Source organism: Netta rufina, assembly GCF_964035555.1.
Source record: "Netta rufina genome assembly, chromosome: 3".
In the NCBI taxonomy this organism is placed as follows: domain Eukaryota; kingdom Metazoa; phylum Chordata; class Aves; order Anseriformes; family Anatidae; genus Netta; species Netta rufina.
In genome coordinates this window covers 68,890,565-68,918,458 of record NC_140125.1, presented here as the reverse complement: position 1 = coordinate 68,918,458, position 27,894 = coordinate 68,890,565, and the positions used below count along the sequence as shown (strand labels likewise).

General features: G+C 33.3%; 1 protein-coding gene across 3 annotated transcripts in view; it reads left to right on the top strand.

The window, feature by feature from the left end:
- Positions 1-27,894, top strand: part of ASCC3 (activating signal cointegrator 1 complex subunit 3) — a 279,639-nt gene that overhangs the window by 201,626 nt on the left and 50,119 nt on the right. Inside the window, exons 23-34 of one of the 3 annotated variants that reach the window (XM_084285192.1) lie at positions 2,256-2,354; positions 2,829-2,997; positions 4,899-5,119; positions 6,442-6,527; positions 8,045-8,211; positions 8,441-8,586; positions 8,694-8,814; positions 10,884-11,026; positions 21,250-21,387; positions 21,489-21,609; positions 25,023-25,155; positions 27,766-27,891. In XM_084285192.1, the coding sequence (XP_084141318.1) occupies positions 2,256-2,354; positions 2,829-2,997; positions 4,899-5,119; positions 6,442-6,527; positions 8,045-8,211; positions 8,441-8,586; positions 8,694-8,814; positions 10,884-11,026; positions 21,250-21,387; positions 21,489-21,609; positions 25,023-25,155; positions 27,766-27,891 (1,670 nt within the window). Of the gene's footprint in view, positions 1-2,255; positions 2,355-2,828; positions 2,998-4,898; positions 5,120-6,441; positions 6,583-7,326; positions 7,461-8,044; positions 8,212-8,440; positions 8,587-8,693; positions 8,815-10,883; positions 11,027-21,249; positions 21,388-21,488; positions 21,610-25,022; positions 25,156-27,765; positions 27,892-27,894 lie in introns of those variants that run through there. The other 2 variants (XM_084285193.1, XM_084285194.1) reach the window with 2 other exon arrangements.

Here is a 27,894-nt window from a genome sequence, read left to right as displayed (position 1 = left end):
ATGATATTGGAATTTATTTTCCCTGCCTGAAGGCTTTTACTTTTATTTTGGAAGCTTCACAAAACTAGTGTGTTATTAGGAGGTTAAAGTCTAAGTATTATTTTTTTTGCTACCTGCATTTATTACAAAAATATTTTAATTGGTCCCTGGCGTCAATTATAATAAGTATTTTTTGGTAGGATTGAAACAGTTTTTTTTCATTCAATCTTTTATCCATGTTACCTGAATGCTATTAAAGACATATTAAACTATCTTCATATTAATACAAAGTAATTTCTCAGTCTGTTTTCATTCTACAAAATTTAGATTCTTCCAGATTTTTACAAATCAAAAAGGGATCTGCACAGAATTCTACTCCTGTATGTCATCTCTGAACTGAAGTTCAGAAAACAGGTTTTTGCTCAAGCTTTGGACAAACTAATGACCTTTTGACATAGTATTCCTAGTATTTCCTAGCTTTGAAAATATTGTATCTTGTCTCTTCAACATATGGAGCTCTTGTAGTATTTGTAAATTGATACTCATCAAAACTTGGAAAGTTCCCCAATACTTTTTTGCTGATTTTTTTTTGTCAGGTAGCTATTTCTTTTTTTTTTTTTTCTTGTGATTTTTGTTTGTTTCTTTCTTTGTTTAGTAAATGAAACTTCTATCTCTTTAGAAAAACAAAGTTGTTAAAAATATAATGGTCACTAAAAATGAATAACTACCTCTTCAATTCAACCACTGAAAGTCCAAAATTGCTTCTGCATCATCACACAGTTTCCTGGCAAGCTGTTCAGAAGACAGTTGTCAGAAACTATAGGTACGGCTGTAAATGATACAAAAACTAGCTGTCCAAAAATAATAAGTTAATTATAATAATAATAAAAAAAAATGGAAATACTCAAGTAAAATCAGAATATTAAAAACGTAAATACTATGCTTAACTGAAATGACTCACTTAGCTAACATTTTATGGTTTTTAGACTTTTTTAGACTGTTTCTTTACCTGGATACGTAATTCTAGAACAGTCTCATGAATTTTGGACTTAGCTTAGGAAAAGGCAAGGTAAAAAGGTAAATGTTGAGACAGATCCGAGTGGAAAATTCTTACTATACTGCCAGAGCCAAGGGACTCTAAACATATCTAGACAGAGCAAACAAACATTACTGCAGCCAGGAGGAGTCCAGCAGAAATACAGAATAATGTAACTACTATTAATTAGCCAAGTCATATATCAAACATGCAGTTTTAGGCAATGGTTGCCCAAAATACAGGTACATGTCAGTTCTTGAGAACTCTCCAGAGCTCTTGAGAATCATTACTTTTGAACCTATTTCCCCATGCAGTTTTTCCACAGGACTCTCCAAAGATGCTCTTACCATTGATAACAAAAATTCTGAGCTTTGAATTTCATAGCCTTCCTTATATCTGCCAACATTTTTTCACCTTCAGATTGTTTTTATACCTTCCTCATCAGAAACATCAGTAATATAAGCTCATTTAATAGTTTGAATTCCATACTACTTTACTATGCATTTTTCTCCTTTTCCTAGATAGATATTTAAGTAAAATTGGCACACTGGAACATGAGTAATTGATTCTGGCAAAGAAACAAAAATTCTCGACTGAGTAGTCCAAATAGCTACCATTTGTGGCTGGCACTACAAAATAACTCATTAAGACTACAGGTACACAACAAAGCAAGCTAAAATCTAGGATGAAATAAAGTATTAACATATGGCATGGAATTCATCAAGAGCCAGCTTTGTCTATGTTCTTCTCACTTAACCTATAGCAGTGAGTGGATCAAACTGTGGTGTTCTGAATCTGTTTCTAGAAGAGAGGGCAAAGAGAGAGGAATGTTAGAATGCAGTCCAATTTTTACTATGAGAATGTTTCTGACTGACAGCAAAAGTCAATTTTTCTGTACACAGAATCAACAGACAGAAGTACAAGGAGGAAAAAGAAGGCATCCTTTTTTACAGCCCTGAAGGAAAGTCTGGCAGTTTGGTCTATTTATAGACAGCTGATGCACTAACTAGCTTCAGTTGCTTTTATATTGTGTCCATTTATATTGTATACAGATTAAGCAAATTCTTCTTGCAATATGGTCTTTAAGCAGACAAATTAATTAGAAGTGTTATATTGCTCTTGTCTCTCATTTCTATGTTCCTTTGTAAGCCTAGATCATTTGGAACTATACCTGATATACCTGTCAAAATTTGAGAACCTCATTACCCCTATAATAAAGCTATCTTTTCTGCTCTTAAAGGTACATGGCACTGTGGGAGAGCCCTGGTGGATTTGGGTAGAAGACCCTACTAATGATCACATTTATCATTCAGAATACTTCATCGTTCAAAAAAAGCAGGTAATGGATTCAGAATCTCATAGCAAGACAAAAGTAAAGTTAGTGAGATGGAAAGTTTTAAGGCCAAACAGGATTTTGAGCTAATAAGATTTGAAAAGCAGCAGCACAGCTTTTAGTTTCAGATTTTTTGTTTTAAGCCTGGACTTTTACAAAGATGTTTTCTAATCTCAGATGTCCCTTTTTCTCTTCCTTGTTTGGTGGGACATTTTTTTCCAGATTAAAATGGAAAGACTGTAACAGTTTTGTCTGTTAAGGATGGAGAATTAGCCTTCTTTGTACCTTGAAGTTAAAGGAAGCAAAATCCACTGTCAGTGGTGAAATATTTAATGGATGTGAATATCTTGCATTTGGAGTTGCACACATGCTTTATTGCTTTGTGTTAGTAATGATTATGAAAGTGAGGCAAACTGTATGATTTTTCAAGTTACTGGTTTGTCTGTCCAGTAATTATTCTCTACACAATGTTTGCATTAGGTTATTACTAAAGAACCTCAACTACTGGTGTTCACAATCCCAATTTTCGAACCTCTGCCTTCTCAATATTACATTCGAGCTGTGTCCGATAGATGGTTAGGAGCAGAAGCTGTGTGCATCATAAATTTTCAACACTTGATTCTTCCAGAGAGGCATCCACCCCACACAGGTAATTTCAAATGTGATCATTTTGTTTCAATTCATCTTGTTTGTATTGATTTTCCTTATGATAATGCAACAAATCTCTAACTCATTTTTTATAAGAGAAAAGTATACGGTATTTCATTTTCTCATTTATTTATATTATTGATACTATTTTTTCACTAACTTTAAAGCTCTCTAAAATTTTAAAATTCTGAATAAAAAGCAGCTTATTTTAGCTCGTCATACCAGCTTTTTTTGCTACTACAAGCTCACTATAAACCATAGAAAAAATGAAAATGTCATATAATACTAGGTTGTGTTACAATATGTCTTATCTTAGCATTGCATTTCTTCTGGACTGGATCAAAATAATCTTAGGGTCAATGGTTGTGTTATAAGTGGTATTCAGCAAAGAAAAGAACAGTTCAAATTTTGAAGATATGCAACATTTTACTACTTTTCTAAAATGAATGCTTTGTTGCAAGCACTGTTACAGTGCTGAACATCTAATTTCAACTCATTCAAGCCATGGCCTTCCCCTCCCCCTCCTTTTTAACACTTGGCACAGAAGCATATGTTTGTGTTTTGCTTCTTTTTTTCTGGATACATAAATTGCTTTATACATTCATTGTGCCTGATGTCATTGTAAAACCTTTCCACTGTAATTACATTTGGCTCATCTAGCAGTCTGTGAAGTGAGTGCCTTCAGAAATACTCAGTTCTCATACGATGTTGTCCTTTGGCATGCATAAATTCACATGTGTTTGTGAAGTGTTTAGCTATTGTTATACTGTACCTACGCTGTCTGGAAAAGCATGTGTAACCTTTTTATCTAATTGACTGATCACTGACTACTATTCAGAAGAAACAGAAAGATATTTACACATCACCAGTTATGGAGCCTCTAGGATTTATGGTAATTGATTTCAATTCCCATCTGGTTCCCACTCAACAGTGAAGTACATAGAGGCCCTGCTAGGCAGAAAACCTTCTTTCTCCTCAGCAGAACCCAAGAAATCAGTTTTAGTGGGAATGATAAAACAGCCATAAGGTATCAGGGAAAAGCATGTGAAGAATATTAGGCATTGTTGCCTCAGTAGATTTTATGACTCCCATATCATACCTTAATGTAAAGCACCCTGAAAAGACAATGAGACCTCCAGCCACTAAAAAAAAAAAAAAAAAAACACCAACCAACTTCAAAGCAAGCATCTGCATAGCAGAATCACTGCAGTCTCCTTAATTTGGTAGAATTCCAAATCCAATCTGGTTATATATATCATCTCCCAGATTCCACAATCTCTAATTGTTTGGATAGCAGATGCCTTCAAGTTATACTGAGAGTCATATACTAAAAGGCTGTTTGTTTATTTATTGAGATTATGTCTTTAATTACATATTTTAAGGATTAGTTGTAAATTTTACTTGTATTCCTCTGATTTGTATTACTCCATCAATTTAGAAACTTCTTAACTAGATGGAGTTTTTTTCTTGAAATATACAGACTGTTGTAGTCCAACTCTACATTCTGTTGTTATAAGAAGCTGGACATATACATGTAGTCTAATACAGTGAGTTTAGAACTCACTGTGCTCACTTTCTCTACTCACTTTCACTACTGGAAGAAAGCAAGCAGTTTTAAGAAAAAGATTAATTTATGCAAGTGACTGGTTTCACAGCTGTCAGAATATTAACTACAGTACTTCAAGAAATACTTAGAGCTATAAAATCAATTTTTCATTATTTCTCATTGAAATTAACAATGTCCCAATGGGGGTTCTATGTCATATGAGATGTTAGGTAAAGCCATTTCCAGTCTAAGTTTTCCACTGAAGTATCGGTTAATATCTTTACCTTCATAATAGAGTGACTATGTTATGGGATGGCATCTGTTGTCATGCACTCATGATTATTTTGTGTTTGTAGAGCTTCTAGATCTTCAGCCTTTGCCTGTCACAGCCTTAGGACATCGAGAATATGAAGTCCTCTACAAGTTCACACACTTCAATCCTATCCAAACCCAGATATTTCATACACTTTATCACACAGACTGTAATGTTCTTCTTGGAGCACCTACAGGTTCTGGAAAGACTGTTGCTGCTGAATTAGCCATCTTTAGAGTTTTTAACAAGTATCCCACATCAAAGGTTTGTAAAATAGATTTACAAGAATCATTTAGTGTAGGTATGTTTTCAGCAGTCCAAAAGCCTAAGAAGACTGTGGCAAACTGAATTTTGCTTTCTCCAATTAATACCTGTCGGTATTAATTGGAGATTATAAAATGCTTAGGCTTTTATTTCAACTTTATGTACTAATCAGTGTGCAACTAGAGTTAAATCTGAAATCTTGCCGTGAAGACATTGGTTCTCCTTTTCCATACTTACTTCATTTCCTAATTTTTTTTTTTGCTTAGCCTTTAATCTTCTACTAGCAGTAGTAGTATTGTTTTACAGCTATTAGTTCCCCTCCATGTCAATACAACTATCCCAGTCTCTCCCTTATTGAAACAAATAAATTGTAGTTAATTGCTATGAGCCAATTTTCTCTTCCACCTTCTCCCTGTGTTTTATTTCTTAAAACAAAGTGCCTAAAAGCTGAGCATTTCAACTTTGGCGATTTTGTTTTCAAAGTGAACATATGGCTGTACCTTAAGTCAGACATCCTGTCTTAGGTACCCACATTTTAGCCTTAAAGTCTTTGGAAAATAGATTTATATCTGACTGTAAGATTTAGCCAAAGAATAACCTTTGAAATTAACTAAAATCATGTATATAAATCACTTACTCATCTTTGAAATTTTAGTATCTTCTTGTAATTTGTTATGTCAGGCTGTGGTAAGCAAGACTCAGATACATCTTAAGTTTATGTATTAGACTTACAACATTGCCAATTATTAAATGAGTGTGTATATATATATGTTTGTTTGTTTTAAGAAAGCTGAAAGTCTGGCTTTATTAATGTATGTGAATTCTTCATATTTGAAGATGAAGAAACTAATATAACAGACCTTAAAGGTTCAAAATATTTAACCATGAATCTGTAAATAAATTTATGTCAGAGTATTCTCCCCTGCAGGGTGAGCTTCTTCGAGAGAAATAGTATGATAATTTACTTAGAATAATCAGCTTTATAATTTAACTGTTAATGTTTAAATAATTAAACAATGTATCTAAAAATCAGGTAAGATATTACTTGCTGGAAATTATGATTTTTTTTTCTGTTCTAGAATGTAGGTTTCCTGATTTTATAGTCCCGACAAATATGGCCTTTTGTATATAAGTGGGTTTTGATATTTGATATCAAAAAAGTGGGTATTGATATTTGATATATTTTTGTATATAAGTGGGTTTAATAAACACTTCAATTTTTAGAAATTAGTATTAAGAAAGTATAAAATATTTTTTTCATATCAATACAATTGAATAAAAATGTCTTGTTTAATACCTGATTTTGTAATTGTTTTTTTCAGGCAGTGTATATTGCACCATTAAAAGCACTCGTTCGTGAGAGAATTGAGGACTGGAAAGTTAGGATTGAAGAAAAACTTGGTAAAAAGTATGTTTCTCCTTACCTAATCAGAGAAATGAGAAGCAAAAGAACAGCTCATCAAGTATGAATAAAATCTACAGAATACTTTTGAGTATTTCAAAATAGATTTTGCTTGTATGTTATGCTTCAAATTTCTAAAAGTTAAAAAAAAAAAAAAAAAAAAAAAGCTATCAGAAGTCATTGTAGTAAAAGCAAAATCAAAAGTAAAAAAGGGATACACTTTGATATCCACCTATTTTCATTCACATTACTTGCCAGTATAGCAAATATGAAGCTCAGAATTCTGTCTGCAGTGTCTTTGGAAATTTAAACTGCAATTCAAAATAAACATTTATTAGATGTCTCAGCTATGAAAGATCTCATAGAAGTTGCATGAACTATATACCAGTATTCGTATATTGTCTTTCCTATATAAAATACAGAATATAATTGTATTCTTTGGCCTCATGAATTTCTTACTGATCTTCTCAGGTGCTGGAGTTTAGCCATCTCTTTATGACATATGAGGTGTATCAGTCATGTTAATGCTTTCTAAAGTTATAGTTTTGGGAGTTAAAAATTATATCCGTAGGATGCACTCACCTTTCACTCGCCTATATATAGCTTTTTTGTAAGTTAAACACCAGAGATTTTAATAAAAGGGTGTACTACCCTTTGTACACAAAATTACCAGTGAGATTTCTGCTATTAACATAGCAGTGACTTGTTAACTGGCAATATCTCTTTTTTATTTTATTGTTGTTGTTGTTATTTTAATGGTGTGTGAGGATAAATTATTTACCTCATCATTTTAAAATATTTTCAGGTAATATTTTCTTTTTGAGACTGACTCCAATATTTGTGACTTAAATGTTGAAAAGAAGATACACATTACTTTGAGGAATTTTTATTAGGTGTATCGTAAAAATGTCAAAAATCCATTATATTCAGTCTAAAATGATGGATCATCTCAGTGTTTGTGAAAATTGAAAGGATTATAAGGTAAACAGAAAAACTCGGCTAATCTTTCCCAGAAATGGCTCCAAGATAATTTCAGTTCTACTCTTAATGGAATTTTACCAACAAATGCAGATATTCTATAATCCAGATTTGTTCAAACCAAAGATCTATATGGAACAGCAAGCAGCAACTGAGTTGCCTTAGAAAACTTTTATGCTGGCTTTAACAGGATGTTATCATTCATATTATATCATACTAATATTCCTGTATGATCTTCATTTTGAAAAAGGAATCATAGATGGTTTTGGACTCATATTCACCCTCTTCCTTTCATATAGTATTGCAAAGGAGTGGTGTTCTGTATTAACGTGGTATTTGCTAGAAAAACAGAGACAGGTTTGTTAACTGAAAACATCTTTGAAAATCCTGTTAGAATCCTGACCAGAAACGGTAAACTTACTTTGTTTAATTTTGTTTCTTCTCTCTTTTAAGAGTTTAAGAGTTAATGTTTGAACATTAAGGTGTTCTAAAGCTTCAAAAAGACAGTTTTATGTAGTCTGATAAAACACCTATCTTGATTACAGGGTTGTGGAGTTGACAGGAGATGTGACTCCTGATATGAGAGCTATTGCCCAAGCTGACCTGATTGTTACTACCCCAGAGAAGTGGGATGGTGTCAGCAGAAGCTGGCAGAACAGAAGCTATGTTCAGAAAGTTTCCATTCTTATCATAGATGAAATCCATCTGCTAGGTAAGCATGGTTTTTATTTGTTTGTTTTTTTGTTGTTGTTGTTTTGTTTTGTTTTGTTTTTGTAATCAGAATTGTAGCTAAATTTGAAGAACTTTGCTTGTACTTATGATCTGAAAATACTTTTGACCTGAAACTGTGCTTATGACCTGAACTTATGACCTGAAAATACTATTTTTACACCTGAACTTTTTATTTTTCTCTGTTTTTCAATGGTTTTCACATCTACCAGGGGATGAGAGAGGCCCAGTACTGGAAGTCATTGTGTCTCGAACAAACTTCATCTCATCTCACACAGAGAAGCCTGTAAGAGTAGTTGGCTTATCCACTGCATTGGCAAATGCCAGGGATCTTGCTGACTGGCTAAATATCAATCAGGTATGAAAAATGTTTCAGAAGATGGATATGTATTTGTGCTGCAGAAAAGCGAAATAGCAATTTATAAGGTAATTCAAGATTAAACTTGTAAAAATGTTTTCTTTTAGATGGGTCTTTTCAACTTCCGACCTTCAGTACGTCCAGTTCCTCTAGAGGTACACATTCAGGGCTTCCCTGGCCAGCATTACTGTCCTCGCATGGCAAGCATGAACAAACCTGCATTCCAGGGTAAGCAAGCTCCCAGACCTTTTACTTCTTTATGTAACAGAAATAAAGTCTCTGAGCACTTTACACAGAACATTTGCAGCACATTTACAACATGTGTTACTGTATGTACTCTTGGCATGTATAGGGAGAATCTGCTTCTGCTAATGACCCAAAGCTATTTGTCTGAATCATAAAGTGTGCTGCAAATGCAACATATACCAGTGGAATTTGGTGTATTTAGAACAGAAGAATAAAATTAGTGCTAATGAAGGGGAAATAAAATGTGTTTTCTTTTAGTGTTTGACACCATAAAGAAACATTTGTGTAAAAATATTTGAAATTTAGAAAGTAATAAAACCATTCATATTATTAATCTGCTGAGGTATTTTCATATGTACGGCTGCATGTAAGCATTAAAAAATTGTGAACAGAAGTTGTAAGTCAGACTAACCTCACGTAATGCTAGTTTCAAAGCAATAGCCATAAAATTCAAAATTTGTAGTGCATCCAGATACGCTTCTGTTTTCAATTTTTTATTCTCAACAAAACTGGCATGCAGGATAGATTTAAGAAAAACTCCAATATTTTATTGGAACATGTTTTGTTTGAGTTACATAAGGAATATTTATTATATCAATTAAAAATAACCTCCAGTATAAATTTTGTGATGTGAACTGCTGTTGATTGTGAGGTGGTATTTGTGAGGTGACTTTTTAGCTGCTTTAATTATCCTTATGACAGAAGCAAAGTATTGATTGTGGACTAGAGACCAATCTTGACAGCTCAGATTATTTACACCTCCACAAGAGCATTGTACAAAAACACTAATGAACAATAAATCTGTCCTGGGCTGTTATGCCACACCTGTTCCAGAAGCAACAGAAATTCATTAGATGCTGGGGTTTTAAAATATATAGATGTATTGGCATATATAGTTGTAAGGTATAAATACACATGAATGATCCTATTTCAATAACTTCACAAATGTATGGTGTGTATATGCAGGAGCTCATGCAGGGTAGTATCCATGATTTGGGAATAATATGTGATAGTGGATATGAAATGGTTCTCAGAAATTAACAATGCATAAAATTAATTGGTAGAATGAGAATTATATGAGAAAACAGAAACTGATTTTGTATAACAGACTGAGAGAGTGTATCCAAAGTACATACAACTGTTCATACTTCTAGTACTGTTTATAGGTTTATAGTTCTAGTGCTTGTTGATGTTAAAAAAAAAAATGTAGACATGATTTATTGAGGGCTTTTTCCTCACTTGTTTGACCTGATGTAGTCAAGATTATTTTAACATTCCCATTGCAATTCTTATTCCAAAGATCATTTAAAAAAGTGAAATAAAATGCTGCAAACTGAAATTTTCCAAACATGGACAGAGCAAGAAAATGTTTTTGTAAGAGGTTCAAAAACGTAATTGGTTCAAATATATCAAACTGATAAGTAAACAGCAGAAACAAAGTTCCCTTGTACCATTATGCCCACTTTTCACAGCAGCTATTCAAAGGTCTGCCATTTGTACCTTTTTCTGGTAGATTGAAGTGGTATTTTGCATGCAGACATGAATTTATACAGCCTGTGCACAGGATCAGGCAGAAAGAGCAAGTTTTGGGCCTCAGTGGCATTTAGCCTGAGAAGACGTATCCTAATAGGTTAGAAAACATAACATACTTCCTAGGCTGAGATAGAGAAATACACAAGTCTAGGAAGCTTGTCCAGCTTCTGTTTTTGTTTGTTTGTTTTGGTTTGGTTTTGCTATTTGTTTTTTTTTTTTTTTTCTAGTTTATTCTTTTAAATCTTTAGATTACAGTGATCACTGAAATAGCAGGGCAAATTAGCTCAGATTCAGCTAAGCAGTTACATGATTTTTGATTCAGCAATGGTGTGTGCTCATCTTAGTTGTTGTATCTGTCTGTCAGAACAGAGTGGATACCTTCAGCTGTATATCAGCTGCAGAGAAGTGTATCAGCTGTGTAGGTATTACAAAGAGAAATTAGATTTTGTTTTTTGTTTGTTTGTTTGTTTGCTTTGTCATTAAAGGTCACAGTCCTAAAGTTCTATTTTTCTCAATAGCTATTCGGAGCCATTCTCCAGCCAAGCCTGTTCTTATTTTTGTGTCATCCAGACGTCAGACAAGGCTTACTGCCCTAGATCTGATTGCTTTCCTAGCTACTGAGGATGATCCCAAGCAATGGCTGAAGATGGATGAAAGAGAGGTAGAATAATTTTACTTGAATTATTTTTAATTTGCTTCTATTTTGTTGATGCCTATTTGAAAATACAATACATTAAAAAACAAAGAGTAATTTGGGGGTAGATCTTGAAACAGCTACTCATATGCTACATTTCAAGTATGTATTAAAATTAGTGTTAACTATGAAGTACTAAGCTCATATAGCATTAAGACTATATAAGCATCTTTTCAAGATATGATCTTTAGAAAGCAATTTATTTTTCAAGCATATCTGTTATTAATGGTATTTCCATCATCCCAGATAGCATATATCACATCGTAGAAGTCTTTGATAAAAAGATAAGATAAAGAATAAAAGAAAGAAAGCTACCGTTGTCTATAGTTTACAGCCAGAAGTCGGTGGTGTGTAGCAGTTGAGCTGAAATTTAAACCAAATCTATTTCAGTGTTTTAGGAGCAAAATCATCCTTCTCATAAGATAACTCTGTCTGTGCTACTGTATATGAATACAGTATATGTATACATATATTTGTATATATGTACATGCATATATACATATATCTATCCATCTACATTCACATGTATGCATATATGTATGTGTACACACACATATATAAATGCTGTAGAAAGAACCACTTAGGAATGGTATCAGTGAAATAAGTTAATGTTATAAAACTGAAAGAGCTTCTGCCAGTATCTTCATTATAAGAATACTAACATTACAAATTCAAACACTCAGATGCAGGAGCTAGGATTTTAATTATTTTTCTTTTTCATGCAATATAATCTTTAATTACATTTTCTTGTGTTGTTTCTCCAAACAATCCTTCTGTCATTTATTGGGAAAAACAAATGAAATAATAAACAACCATTCAATAATCTGTTTTATCTGCATTCTGCAAAATATATACTAGATTTTATTTATTGTACTTGTTTCTGCACCTGCTCTGAATACAGAACTATTTATTTACTTCTGGACTAATGGTACTGATTATAGTACATCATTGCTTCAAAACAATTCTAATTATTGTTCAGATTTCCTAGAGTTTGGAAATTAGCTTTCTCTAATGGTTGTAGACCTTCTGCATAGGAATTTGTGATAATATAGGGCCAAGATACAGCAAAATGCATGGCTAATAAAAATAAGGTCAAAACCTTGTATTTAACAGTTTTATGAAATGTATATACATATACCAAAAATTACATGCCAAAAACCATAGATTTCTAGATGAGAAGAATGCTTGAATTTGCTCTTTGAGGGGAAAAAAAAAAAAAAAGTGTGATTTTTCTATGAGATAAAGCATAACATTTGTATCCTCCCTCTTGGGTGGATTTTACAAGAGCAAATGGATATCTTAGCTGACAAAGTGCTAGTACTGAAACATGTCTTAATCTGATGCTGCTTCCCTTAGTGTGCAACCTCCATTTAACTTGTTTTCTTGAGCATAACAGAAACAATTCATATAAAAATTACTACTGCCTAGTAGAGTTCTATAGTAACTTACACTAGTTTATTGTAGTAATCTCACCTACAATTAGAATATGCAACATGCAGCTTACTCTAAATTAATTTCATTAATCTGAATATCTTGCACATGTTATATGAGCCCTTACTGTCCTGAAAAGAACAGTAGCTGAAGCTTCTTCATTTTAAGAATTAGAGACTTGCTAGAGAAGTGTTTTCTGTTAAGAATCTTTGAATTTGGACCTTCTGATCATTGACCCTGTCAGAGCCTAGATAGTTTTGTCTGTTTCAAAATATACCTCTGAAGATTTTGAAAGAGGAGATGACAAGGAAAAAAAGACTTTGCATTTATTAGTCTGAGAACATTTGCTTATGATTTGTATTTGAATTAGTAATCTGAATGTTTGGCACATAACAAAGATACTTACCAAGTTACTTATTTCTGATTGTATAAATATAAAAGAATGAGGATTACTGACCACTATTATGTATAGCACACTTGTGTCTGAAGTACTTACAAGTTCAGGTGGGCACTTCTTTAGGTATGCAGGGGACCTATTTGTAGATTTGTGTTTTAAATGAGCAAGATTAACATGAGTTTCATTTGACATTAAAGCAAGGGACAAAGTTACAGTAGTGCTACATACCTAGTGCATGTACTGCTTACTTCTTTATCCATAGTACTTTTTATTTAAACATTCTAACTTCAATTTATATTAAAGTCAAGATTGGATTAAGTGAAATAGGCAAAACTCACAGAATGGTTGAGGTTGGACGGGGCCTCTGGAGGTCATTTGATCCAAACCCCCTGCCAAGCAGGATCACCTGGAGGTGATCCTGCATAGGATGGCATCCAGGCAGGTTTAGAATCTCTCTAGAAAAAGAGCTTTTCTGGGCAACCTGTTCCAGTGCTCTGTCATCCTCAAAATAAAGTGTTTTCTCATATTTGAACTAATGATTTTCTACTTTACAGTAGGCAGTTCCCAACCTAAGCACTTGCTCACATACTCACAGTGTTTTGCAAGTTCACATAAGATAAAAATGGACCAGTTAGGTAAGAAGAAATTTTTGTTGCCTTTAAACCATTTTTGAAGTCTAACAGTTTTTCACATTCATTTCTTTATGACCAATGTTCCTTGAGGGGGACTTAAAGACAAATGACTTAATTTTGAAAATATTAGTAATTGTTAATTCTGAAATAGGTCGAGAAATAAAATATTTTTTTCATAAATGGGTGTTCACAAAGTTTACAAGCTTTACAGGTGGCCTTGGCACTTTTTTTCATTCATCTTTATTTGTTGTATGATATTAATTTTAACTGATGTAAGATTCTTTCAAGAACTCATAGGTTAGTTTCATTTAATTGTGTAAATGGCCAAATGTTATTCTATGTTTATGTTAGCTTCACAGTGGGTAGACTTCAGAAGACTACTTAAACTGCTGTAAGCAGTGCCATCCATAATAACATCTGGAAGACTGGTAGTGTGGTAGACTGAGATCTCTACAGCCACTGAAAGCAATTCTTCTGTTACCCAGCATGGCAACTTGTCTGTCATGGTAACAGAGGGATTCAGGGTTTGTGGGGGGTTGGAATGAGGGAGAGAAGCCAATACTAGATCTTCGGTACGTGTTTATCATCTTAGCTTCCCTCATCGTCTTTGTAGATCCTGTAGTTTGTCAACTTTCCCCCTGCAGTGGTAGCTCCAAACCACGCCTTATATGCAGTATGTGAAGGCTTCTGTTCACAAAACTTCAGATTGGTTCTCTTCCCAGTCCTCAGGTCACAGGCAAATCCACCACTATCTCTGCCACCCAGCTCCAAGTATCAAATTCAGACAACATTACAATCACTTGTATCTCAAAGGACATGAACTTTCTGTGAAGTTTCTGGAATATATATCTGTATGTATAAATAACATACAGGAACGACCTTTCATCCTTTGCCACCAAAGTAGACAGCAGCATACCTGCATTGTGGGGGAATCACAGAATTTCTTTCCTTCATCACTGGTCTAAGAGTTGCAACTAAATTATAGTTGAAAAGGAGTTTTGATCTACTTTCATCTACTGAAAATACGTATTACCAGCAATTCCATTCAGTTTTGGAGATGATCCTTTCTGGATACATGTACTTTCCCTGAATTTCATGTCTGATGTACAGTTTCCAGCTCATACCCATGTTCCCACAGTATTCAGGAAGTTGAAAGCTGTTCAGAAGGTTGAGACAAATCAGTCTTCAGAAGACTGGACAGTACTTGAGGAACCTTGTTTTTTCTAGTACTGATTATTTACCCTGTTCTACTGGACCTGTTGTTGCACAGAGATCGTTTGATCTGTTTAATAGATTCTATTCAAATAAGTTTCAGGCTGTGTGCGTGATTTTCATGAAGAAATGTTCACCTGAATACTTCATATCTCATTTAGTCTGAGCAAGATAACCTACAAAAATGTTTTGAAATACCCTACTTGCTGAGATTTGTAGTTGATTCTTTAAAACTCATCTCTACATTTGCCAATTGCTATGCATAGCACATGTGCTAGTCCTGCTGTAGCAATCAGTTCTGTGGGATTTAACCAGGACTACTTCAGAGTTTGCCCAAAGTAGAGTGGAGTGAGCATTCTCTTGAAGAACTAAAAATGGTTACCTTAGAGCCTTAGAGGTAGGTTCCTTTCCCCCCCCCTCTTTTTTTTTTTTTTTTTGTAAGGTAGATTGTCCATACACATTCCAAACACAGCTTTGTATCCCTCTTAGTGTTTTCAGTCCCAACACAGTTTGTTTTTCTCCAAGGAGTGAAGAAGCAGTTGAAGCTGCCTTCCTTGCCATTTGTTGACTGTCTGCAGTAGTTGCAAGGGCTCTTCAGTAAGATATCACTCTGTAAAGATTGTCCTAGTTATTACTTGTGAGGCACAGGTGCATCATGACAGAAATGTAAACAGGCAGTACATCTCAAAGAGAAGACTGCCCCTGTAAATTGAGTAATTCTTCATTTCTTTTATTGTTCAACCATGACAATATGTGTGTGCCAGCAGATGCCAATATAAAAAAGAAAACTTTATGTTCACCCTGCTTTTCTGTATAGTCATGAGATGGTTTCTAAGTACTCAATTACTAGCTTAAATTCTAATTTTGAGCTGCCAGCCAAGATTATCATGTTCAAGCTTGTGACCCATTACTTAATTTGTTAAAAGGAAAAAACAGCTCAGATTATCCCTTTAGAAAAAGTGCCACCAGTGTGTGATGGTAAGTTTGTGTAAGATCCACACTGCTCTGCATTAGGAGCTGACTAAAGAGGAACAAGCTCTTCTCTTTAAGAAATGACATATATATTTGTGGTGGTGGTAGATGTTGCAATCTTTGTACAGCAGAATGTATTAGAATCAAGTTTTCAGTGTATTTATTTTTCTCTAATGATGTTTTTACTTTTTTTTTGTATTTTACCTAAAACAAAAGTAAAAAGTAGTATTTATTGTTTATTTTTTGAGGATAGAATGCAGTTTTCATCAGCAAACAAGCAAAGTGCTTTCTTTCTTTCTTTCTTTACTTTTTTTTTTTTTTTAAATAAATCTATTTCCTGGCGAGATACTTGGATTTTTTTCGTCTTCTCTTGTACTGCAAATATCAGAAATGTACCCATGTATACAGTTTTAACTTTAACCACAGTGATTTCTGCGTTCTGCTGTGTGCATCATTTTACCATCTGCATCTTGTTAAGACTGTTCTTTATGAGACCTCTAGAAATAACTAAAATCCTTTAGCACAAACATACCTACTGTAATATTCAATAGCATCCATACTGGGCAATATCCAGCTCCCATTGAATGCAAGGACACTTGAATGAAGGGCGTTCATTGACTACGAAAGAATGAATCGGGTTCATACTGATCTCAAGATTGTAGAGATGTGAGTGTTTGCATAATCATATGTGCATTAATTGCATGTGTGTTTGTGTGTATGTTTCTACAGTATATGGAAATATGCATAGACTTATGCCTGAAAGTAAATTAAATTTTACCATAAAGTTGTGTTTTGTATTGCTGGAGGGAAAAAAAAAAAAAAAGAATTGTTGGAAAGACAAAAGATGAGTTTTCCTTCTCTAACCTTTAAATCAAATAACCTATTATCTCAATGTTATTGTTCTGAAGTAATGCAGTGCTATAAAACTGGAATAGAAGAATCTGGTCTGTGTTATGATTAGATATCTTGCTGGCTTTTAACTGAGATTGTTAGTGTTAAGTATATAGGCTTTAATAATATATCTCAATTGTTTAAAGAATTTTGTAAAATATTTTTTAAATAAGCTTATCTGAGGTGCTCTGAGCATTTTATTTTGTGTGGGAAAGTTCTGGATTATGAAGGCAAGTCAAACTTTAATTTTTTTAGATATTTCTTTTTCTTGTCTTTAAAGATCAAGAAGATACTGAAGTATGATATCTAAGTGTTACACTCATTATAGAAGTTCAACTTCCTTCTACAAGATGTTGTTTTTATGACACAAAAGTGTGTCATAAAAAATTAACATTTAGTTATAACAAGGAGATGTTTTTATTTCACTTAACATCTGTAGCAGATGTGAAATATGTAATTATTTTTGTAAAAGACTTCATAACTTTCACGATTCTTTTGTTTTGCACATCTTTCTTCTATTGGGCATTTTAGACAATTGATAAGCATTATTCAGTGGCATATGGTCTGAGTCTGACGTGCTTTGAAAAGAGTACAGAGTACTAATAATGAGGATTCTGTGAAAATGGGAAAACCAGCACAACAGATATGCTTTGAGAAAGTATGGGTTTTTAGCATCTTGAAACAATATATCACACTCAAAGGGACAGAATTGGGCTGCACAATCTGTTAGCTCATTCTTGTCCAATCTGGTCTCCTCCTTTCTTTTGGAGCCAGCATTGTCATCAACTTGCTGAATTATACTCTGACTGGAATGTATTTCAGGCACAGGGTAATGTATCTACTTAAATGGAATCCTATCTTTCTACAAAAGCTTTTTAAGTATAATAAATTTAAAATATAAAAAAGTTCTATTAGCTTAAAGTAAATGGTTCAACAGTTTACATATGTGCAGGAACAAAGAAAATGACTACTTACTAGTTTGAGAAAAATCTAGCTTGTTCAGAGATTAGAATATACAAGATCAAAATAGATTTTATTTTTTTATAATAAATGTTATGTGATAATTTACAGTAAACATTTGTTTTTATAGGTTTTTAATTAAAAGGTGTAATCCTAATCAACCTGATGTTAGAGGAAAGCGTGGGAGGGATTTTTGATTGTTCCTCAGGAGATACGTGAAAAATAGCAAAAGTTTCTCTGTGTGGACCCAGTCCTGGCTGTCTTAGAGTCCAGGGAAAATCCCACCTTGCACTAGGTTCCCTGAATCAAGTGTTAATATTTTTTTTCACTGTTGTGTTTTTTTTTTGTTTTGTTTTGTTTATTTTAATTTATTTTGTTTTGTTTTAATGTCAGCCCCATGTATATTTCCTTATATTATTTTTTAAATACTTTCTGTACTTAAAATATATCTTTGACCTTTTGCGAGTTTACAGTACAGTTTTTTTCAGAAAAGATAAATAGTAATAAAGTTAAAACTGCAGAAATTTTAGTCTTGATTTTTAGTCACAATGGTGTGTCTATTTCTGGTTAATCAAACTATTAATTAATTAATGATTATTTATTAATTAATTATTAATTATTATTATTAATTATGCCAGCATTTCTTAATAGAAAGTGATAATATTCTTAAAACTAAATTGACATAAGGGGGTTATATTTTTAAATAAATTGTCGCTAGAATTTTAAGCCTTGGATTGTGCCTATGGGTAAAATAGTTGTGTTTATTACATTGATTTATGTGAAAGTAAGGGGTCAGCTAAAAATGCCTAGGATTCCCTGCTGCTAAAGTGACAGGATAGTAGTACATGCGCCAGCTCTCCTGCTAAGGGTTCTTTAGTTTTCCTGTGGTAAATTACACTGCTTTGCAGGTATGACTAACAGCACCACAGGCCACCGCTGTAATACAAGTCAGAGGGAAAAAAAAAATAACCACTACTGATTGTAAAAGCAAGAAGAACATCTTTGAATAAATTCCCAGCAGTGAGAATTTAGGATGTTATATGCTAGAAACTACATGACAAAAAGGTTTAGCTCAGGTTCTGTACTGAAAAGAACTAACACTGTAAAACTGCGTGTGCTGAAGGAGCAGTCTAATTGCTATAGACCAATCCAAATCAGCTAATTTGATTGCTGTATTTTCTAGAGCAAAAGGGAGTTTAGATTCATTATTTTCCCAATATCAAATTCTGCTCATGTGAATAATTAAATAAATGTTGTTGGAACTGGCTTGTTCTCTCACATTAAAGACATGACTATCATAAGCTAATGATACTTGGTGGGGAGAAGAAAAATTAGTTCAACAATTTAATATCCTTTGTCAATTTTTGAAGGCAGAAATTAAATAAATAGTAAATGCATTTATACTTTTGCATTTTCTCCTAATGGTTCCTGGTGCTTTTTTCCAGTTTTTCATCTGACTTCCCTGTATGTTCTATGTATACATAAAACTAATATTTCTCAATTTCTATCTAAGCATTGTGCTAATACCACTTAGTAAAACCATAGTAAACTATGGTTGCTATTACAACTATACTTACTGTGTGTGTGTGTGTGTGTGTGTGTGTGTGTGTATATACATGTATATGCTACTTGGTATACTATGACTATAGTTACTACTATAGTTGATGGTCATAATTGTAGAGAAAGCAGTGCACTGATTCTCATTTTATCCAGTTATTTATTTTTTTTTAGAAGAAATCTTTAAGATGGGTCATAATTCATGTTGTCTACACTACAGTCACATGTCTACATGTTGACTAGAGAAATCAAAGGTTTGCTGATTGTATCTAGATAGATAAACTTTATCCTTTAACATATCCTCCTTTCATTCAGTTCTTTTCTCTCTCTTCTGCTTATCTACCCCTTTTCTTGTTTCCCTTTCCTAAACAGATATCCCCTTCTCACTTCTCAGTTCATTGCTTTTTTCTTCCTGCTTCCTTTCCTTTCAGTGTTTTATAGTCCCTTTCACTCTTCTCTGCTGTATGCATCCCTTTCATACAAGTCAGTTTAGTTTATGCAACAAACTTACCATGTCTCATAATATAAGATAATATAAGGAACCTCGAGGCAGCTGCATTATGAGAGAAAATGAAGTTTAGGGGCTTCCATTAGGTAGTTCAAATAGATTGGACCAAGCCAAAACTTGAATAATATTTTTGAAAATTGGGTTCTCTGTTACTTCTATCATTCCTGGTTCAATTAATCAATATTACTACAACAAATAAAGTTTTTAAACTGCTTTATAATTTGTTCTTCCTGACAAAAATTGATTGATTTACAAAATCTATATTGGATTTTTTAAAATCCCAAATACAGGCTATTATACTCCCTGGCTTTTTTGTACCGAGGATTTTTTGATAATAGTGATGACATATATTAGTTGGATTTAGATACATAATTAATTGTAGAAACATTAAGTTCTGAGAATTATAAAAGCCTGGAAATGTTTGGAGAAAGTTACAATTTTGAGCATCAGAAGTGCAACACCTCAGTGTTTAAAGTGGGAATGATGTTATCACTGCAGTCATACAAAAAACATATCTCAGTACTTTGAAGTATTCAGTCTGGGATGAGACTAAATGTTCAGTCTGAGTTCTCCAGTTACCATGAGTAATTCATTTTGCGCTACCCTTTTGTTCTTTAAACTTGGCTATACCTCCTAGGTTAACTGTGAGAGATGCTGCCCGTAAGTATGCAATATCATCGTGCCACTGCTGGTGGCACCAGGAAACCACTAATAAGAGATGAGATTTGAAAGTTTCTGGCTATATTATAATAAAATCACATATAATAACAAATGGCCATAGGAATTCAACGATAGAAAGAAAATTGAGGAATAAATCGCCACGCAAGATAAAGAAGTTGCAAAGCTTTTGTTCGTTATTAGTGAGGGGCTTTTTCACAGAGGTAGTCTGCAGAAATAAATGAGCTTATTATGGAACTTACTATGTGAAAACTTAGGCAAGAAATGTAGAGGGTAGTTAAAAGGATTCCAAACAGTCATAGATTTGAATAGTAATAGTAACAAAAATTAACTTTTTGTCCTTCTATAAAGTTCAAATGAAGACATTTACTGTATGTTGGATTTCACTACAGGGTTTTAGTCTATAAATTACAATCTAAGTCTCAAAAAAAAATCACGTAAATCAAAAACTTTATTGATGGATAATAATTACAGAATTATCAAATTGTAGAACTGTGTCTATCTTTTCATAGGCATTGTTGTGTCAAATTTATTTTTCGTGACTGTTTTGTTACTGGTTGCAGGGATTTGCTATATTTTTATACCAGGTCTAACCCTTTTGATACGAGGAATTGCATTAAACTAACACAGAGCAGAATACACAGCATTTGCCAGCACTGTCAAGATATTTTCAGCGTTTTCATTTCCTTCTTTATGCTATTTAGTGTGTCTATATAGTAATGTAGTTTTGTATTCTCCCCACCCTTAATATAGTATTTGATTTTTTTAGACTGAAAGCAGACTTTTCAAAGAATGAAGACCCTGTTTTCCTGTCTGTGTGAACAGTTGAGCAAATTATCCTTGATATAAAAAATATCAAATATCAATAAAATATCAGAAATAACAACCCTAAAAGTTAAAAAAATTCTGAGTAATCTGTTTTAAAATATGTAACTATTCACTCTTTTTACAGATGAATGACATTATAGTGACAGTTAGAGATTCAAACTTGAAGCTGACACTTGCTTTTGGAATAGGCATGCACCACGCGGGTCTGCATGAGAGAGACAGGAAAACTGTGGAAGAATTGTTTGTGAACTGCAAAATCCAGGTACATTTGTTCTTTGAATCCTGCCATAATGTGTTTTACATGGAATTTTAAAAGTTGGCTTTTTGTTACATGTACCTCATTAATCTTTCTTTCTGTTTTAGGTTCTTATTGCCACAAGCACATTAGCTTGGGGTGTAAATTTTCCAGCTCATTTAGTAATTGTTAAAGGAACAGAATACTATGATGGAAAAACAAGGCGTTATGTGGATTATCCCATTACAGGTACTCACATAAATTATGGAAATACTCATATGCTGAAATATATTTCAAACATATATACAAATGATCTGAATTATTTTGTAACTAACCAATGAGAATACCTAAATTAGGCAGAAGCTAGGATTGCTGAGGAGGGTTTCTTTGTTTAATGCAAGTTGTAAGAGAACTCTTAAGATTTTATGCGATTAAAAAATGTTTCAGTTTTGCAAATCTTTTTTTTTTTTTTTTCTAAGTTCCTTTAATGCACTTTGCCCAAAGTAGACACTAGGCAAGTAAAGGTACAATATGAAGTCATTTATCTTCCTAGGAATTTGGACGAAAGGAATCTTTCACACTGTTTTTTGAAACCTATTTTTAAATAGAAACAGATTGTAATGGTTTGAAGTGTAAAAGTTGTATCACATGTATGAGAGCATAAAATGTATATGTCGTCACTTGACAGTAAACAAAAACTCTAACTAGTATAGTATATTTAGTGATATAAGAGATACTTTAAATAAGTGATATTTCAAAAATAATCAGCTTAATAAAATATTTGAATTTCTGGTTTGATACAGACTTTTATTGCTTCCTACCTCCAGTAATTTCTACTTTGCTTAAACTGCTCTGTAGTTCTTCCAATGAGCTTAAGAACGTGAACCATGGAAGAACTTCTTTCAAAGCTTAGGCAGGGAGAATATCTGTCTGGATGGGTACTAAGCTTGAAGAATGAGGACAAGCTAAATTTATTCCAGGTTTCCTGTTCTGTTTTCTCTTTCTATTTTCACAAGAGGAAGTTTATTATTAAATGATCCTGCAGTATGCCAGAGATGTATACATCTAAGGACAAATAAATGTTATTTGTAATGTAAATAGAGATCTTGCATCCTTTAAGCCATGCGCTGTCTTTTTATAGCAAGAGAAACTTACTAATGAGAAAAGCTCAAACTGAAAATAATACAGGAGTTATTTCTCCAAGTAACCCTCATGGAGGTTAATTTAGTGGTTAGTGCTCTGCTGGAAACTTGGGATCAATTTCCAGACCAGCTCTCTTGTTCAAAGATTCTGGTATGACCCGGGAGCTTTGCCATACACACTTGCATTTTGTGACAGACTGGCTGGTATAAACCTAGTATAAACAGTCTCTGCAGAGAAGTAGCGTTTTGCTCGTCCCAACTGGAAGAACAGTGACAACTGACTTTATTAGTGAATGGGGAAGAGTGATGAGGGAAAAAAAAAAAACAATAGATATTTTAGATTTTATGTTGAATCTGTGGGACTATCAGAGAGAGGTAATAGGGTAAATAATATATTCAAAAGAAACCAGAAATTCAATAAACATTGAGGCCTTACTATGCTATTTTTGAAATCCATCGTACAAGTACTCACAAAGGCATTAGGAGAGGCTTATACTCTTTATTGCCTTTTTGAATTCAGTTGTCTTGGATATTAGGGGTTGTTTGGTTCTTGGATTTTAAATAAGACTTTAAATAAGACCAGGGGTGTGAACAGAGGTGAATACTACCATCTATAATTTAGGTTTCGTTCTCTGCACTGCAACAGAAAATGCAGATTCCCTATTTTATCAAGAAATGTAGTATGGTTCGGTTAGAATATTTTTAACTTTCTAGAGAATATTCATGCTTCTGGAAGTTCTGTGGATAAGTAATACAATTCTTCAGCAGCAATTAAGTGAAAATTTAATGTGTTTCTTTTGGAAATATTTCCAAACTTTCACAATATTGTTTTTAATGCTGCCCTCACTATTCCACTATGGTATAACTTGCTTTTTCTCTGCAGAAGTTACTTTTGTGTGCCAGGGATGCATTTGGCTCCAAGTAAGCACCTGAGGGCAGAATGAATCATTGTGGAGCATTCAGTGATTCTGAAATAAGTAAAAATGCTTCTTTCAGTGAAATCGGAGGTTCTGGGGAAGTCCTTCTCTCAGTGACCAGATGTTTACTCATCCAGTTGGATCACATTTAACATATCAGGAGTTTAGTTAAGTGATTAAAAGCAGCCAAGCAGCATATAGTCAGTAGAGAAAATACTGTTTTTGTATAATTATTTAGCAGAATATTTGGCAAAAAAATCATATCTATAGTAAATCAATTTCCTATATGGTATTACGTACTATTTAAATCACCATATTAGAATAGCAAGGTAATGTTTCATCACCCCCCTGTATACACACCTATCATTTGCAAATTAATTTCATTTTACATTTCATGTCACTTAGCAAATTAGCAAAGTGAATAAACTGATAAAAAACACCGCTATTTATGTTGCTCATCTGCATACATGTGTTACTGAAAACTTCTTTTTATTGTCACTGGACTGTTTCTCTTATCATTGTCCATTGCTGTATCGCATTCTAAGCCTTCTGTCTTGTCCTTCCTTAACAATAATACCCTGCTGACCATTGGGCCAAAAAGCTTACTTTGCTTCTGAGGCCAAAGAAACCATTTTTCAAAGTGCTAGGTACTGCAAGCCACATACTCTGTAGGTATGATAGAACTCAGAGAATACACAAAACATAAAAAGTTTTAAAAATATTTAAAACTTACTTTTGAACTAATATCATTTGTTTCTTCAAACTTAAATAGATGCTGGAGAGACAAAGAACAACCAATACTGATGCACTTCTCAGATTATGAGAAGACAGATGATAAGTGTACATATCTTGGTTGTCAGGTAGCAAGTTGAGCATGTTCTGTACAGACTTGTATTTTCAGTGTTTCTAGAAATCACTGACTAACTTGTATTTGCAAGTAATAATGTGTAGGTATAGTAGATGTGAGCTTTATCTGCTTTTAAATTTGTATATCATGATCTCATATAGGGAAAACATATGATATGAAACCTTCTCTACTCCAGTGCTAGTAGCAAATACCACTTGGCTTGAAGTTTGAGTGGCAAAGTTCATAGCTCTTAGTAATCATAATTACTTTTACCTTCTTTTCCCCTCTAAATTACTAAAAACCTAGGAAATTATATATAGGAGAGACCTATTATTGTGAAGTCAAGTACTTGAAGATTAGGAAGTGATATACAGTTACCACTGTAGGCTTCGTGAGTTCCTTTGCTCACTATCATCTTTAATTTAATGATAACAAACAAGAGATGCATGTGGAATGGAGGGAGAGAAGGGAAAATTTATATATTTATATTAGGTGTAGGCTTGGTTACTATTGCAGTGGATGGTCTTCAACTATGCAGATGATATTCTCCATCACAAAGAAGTTCATCATAAATTTTCCTGAGATAGGAAAAAAAAAAAAAAAGGTCAAAAATCAATAGGGCATATGAGGCCAAAGAAATATTAAAAAAAAAAAAAAAAAAGTTTTATGAGTTATATAGAAATAAATATATATATATATATATTTTTTTTTTTTTTTTAAATGCATTTATTTTATGCGTTATTGTCTCTTTGGCAGACGTACTTCAGATGATGGGACGTGCAGGCAGACCCCAGTTTGATGACCAAGGCAAAGCTGTAATTCTAGTTCATGATATTAAGAAAGACTTCTACAAAAAATTCCTTTATGAACCCTTCCCAGTGGAATCCAGGTAAGGTAAAAGCAATCAGAAAAGCTAATCAAACTATCGACAGTACTACAAATGAGGGATACAGAAAAGTGAAACAAAATTCCTGTGTGGAGTATATCCTAAATATTGAGGTCCTAGAGGATATTAATTTTTTAAAAGTTGTCTATCTTTTTCTGTCAGAAAAATTCTTTCTTCCGTGAGTCTTGAAGCACTGTTGAGCTCTTTAGTCTATTGCCAAATAATTTTACAAATGCTTTTCTGTTTTTGATTGTATCAGACACTGGAATGAGAGCACAAACTGTTCTTCTAGGCAAGTGTGTAGGAAGACTGTATGTGATACAACCCTCTCTGAAATTCTGTGACAAATTCCTAATAGGGAAAAAAGGAGAGTTTCTAGTACTTTTTAGCTAGAAAACTTGAACTATTATGAATATTTCACATTCTTTAAAATCTCCCTAGTTCAAAAAGAAATCTGCCTGGTATAAGTGATTACTAATACACATTCTGTCACTTCAAAACTGCAAGATTGTTGTCAGAAAAAATAGAAACACCACCTTTTTTGCACTCTCTCTGAACTTGGTTGATACAGAGCTTTCTGTCCAGCATAATATAACTTGTGCCTTGTTTTTGATATTTATAATAGTTGTTCAACAAGAAGCAAAACAAATTACATCAGTCTACTATATATGCACGGAGGAATTCTCAGATACCTAATAAAGCATAAGCATTAATGAAAGCTTTTCTCAGTAACAAAGAATTCACAGTATTGTTCTCCTATGGAAACCTCTACATGAGCACTAATTGGACCTCTGAGCAGTCAGGAAATTTGCAGGAACTTGAGAGTGCTAACCACCTGTGAAAAGTAGTTGAAATGGACTGGTGTATTTCAGAAGGTTAAGTTCAGTGCTGCATAGGCAGACTAATACATTTTTATTTTATTTTATTTTTTATAAACAAAAACTGTGGCAACATGTCTTAAAAAAAAAAAAAGCATATAATTGCACTTATAGGCTAAGGAGTTGAACATCTTCAAAATGATAGCTAGTAAGTCAAAAGGGTGGCATGATTAAAATGCCGGTGGTATATCTAGACTGGTAGTGTTATCCGTAGGTTCATGCCTGGTGCACCGCGCCAATAAGGAGACATGAACTAGGAAATCCATTGTTTCTAGATAAAGAAACTATATCCTCAATATCACAGTACTAATCACAACTTCTTCCCATTTTTAATACTATAAATATTGCATGTTTCTAGTAACTCATTTTGTGTATATATTTATTTATATCAACAGTTTGATATATTTCATCTTTCACTATAAACAAAAAATATTTGATGAACTTTCAGATGAAGATTCACATGTTAATGGTGATCTCGATAAGTTCTTTGTAGGTTGTGATCTGATTAATTTAGAGTTGTTGTGGTCTTTTATGATCAAAGATATTTGAAGTAAGAGCCTTCATAGCTTCAAAGAGAAATTTGGGTTCTTTTGTAGGAATTTTATTTTTAGAATGCTTTCTCATCTTGTTCTACCAAAGAGCAGATTTATCAGCTTTGTGTAGTACTTCCAATTTTTAAAATTAAACTTCAGATTTTTTTAATTACAGATTTTTCTAAAAAAGGATCATCTATGCATTAGACTTGAGTACACAACTCAAATGACAGACAGACCTTGTGCTCTCACTGATCATGGGTCTGAAAGATGACACATTAGAAGCAAAAGAGAAAGTAATTTTTGTTATGAAATAATAAATAATAATAATTCAGTAATAGCTATTGAATAATCCATCAAATTTCTGTTGGACAGTCTGGGTAGAACAGATGCTGCTTTGCCTTCAGAACTCTGCAACCAGCAGTACAGAGCAGTATAACAATTACTCATACCAAATTGTTTACTTTTATCAATAAGGAAAAAATAGGAAAAGTAAAAGGATTATAATACAGGAAAAAAATAGGCTAATCTTTAAGAATATTTGCCATTCCCTGACTGAACTGCAGCTAGGCATAATGCCATTAGGTATCCAAGTGGAGGTCTTTGTTCCATTAGTGAAACTAAACAGTATTTTAGTCTGTAAAAATCATTTTACACTGCTTTTGTTCTTCTGTGTTTCAGAGTTTAAACTTTTCTTGGTAAAAGTAGCTTTTTTTTTTTTTTTCTCCCTATATTGGATGAAGATGAGGAAAAATCTGGGGGAAGCAGGTTTGATGTAATTTTAATAGCCCCTCAAGTATTTGTCAAGTATTAGCTAAGCTATTGCCACTGTTTCATTTCCTGTTTGTCTTTCCATATGATTCTCTATTGGATTAAACCAGCATGATCATATGGTCAACATACAGTATTCAGAAGTTACCACTTAGTAGCTCCATCTGAATACATTCCATAAATGACTTAAATGTGTGCATTCTTGGTCCAATCAAAAAATAATTTGAGCTTCATACCAATACCATGTAAAGAAGATGACTGACCTTGCAATTACATCCCCTCTTCTTCCCCTCTTCTCTTTTACCGGAAAATAAATATATAATGCTTTCAGATTAAAAGTAATAAACCTTTTAATGCACAATTCTACAAAATATATTACCTGTCTTTGTGATTGTAAAGTCAGCAAAGTCCTCTTGTTTCCTGTTCTTCAGCTTGTTAGATGTGCTAGCCGACCACTTGAATGCTGAAATTGCTGCTGGAACTATTACTTCTAAGCAGGATGCAATGGATTATATCACCTGGACTTACTTCTTCCGTCGACTTATAATGAACCCAACGTG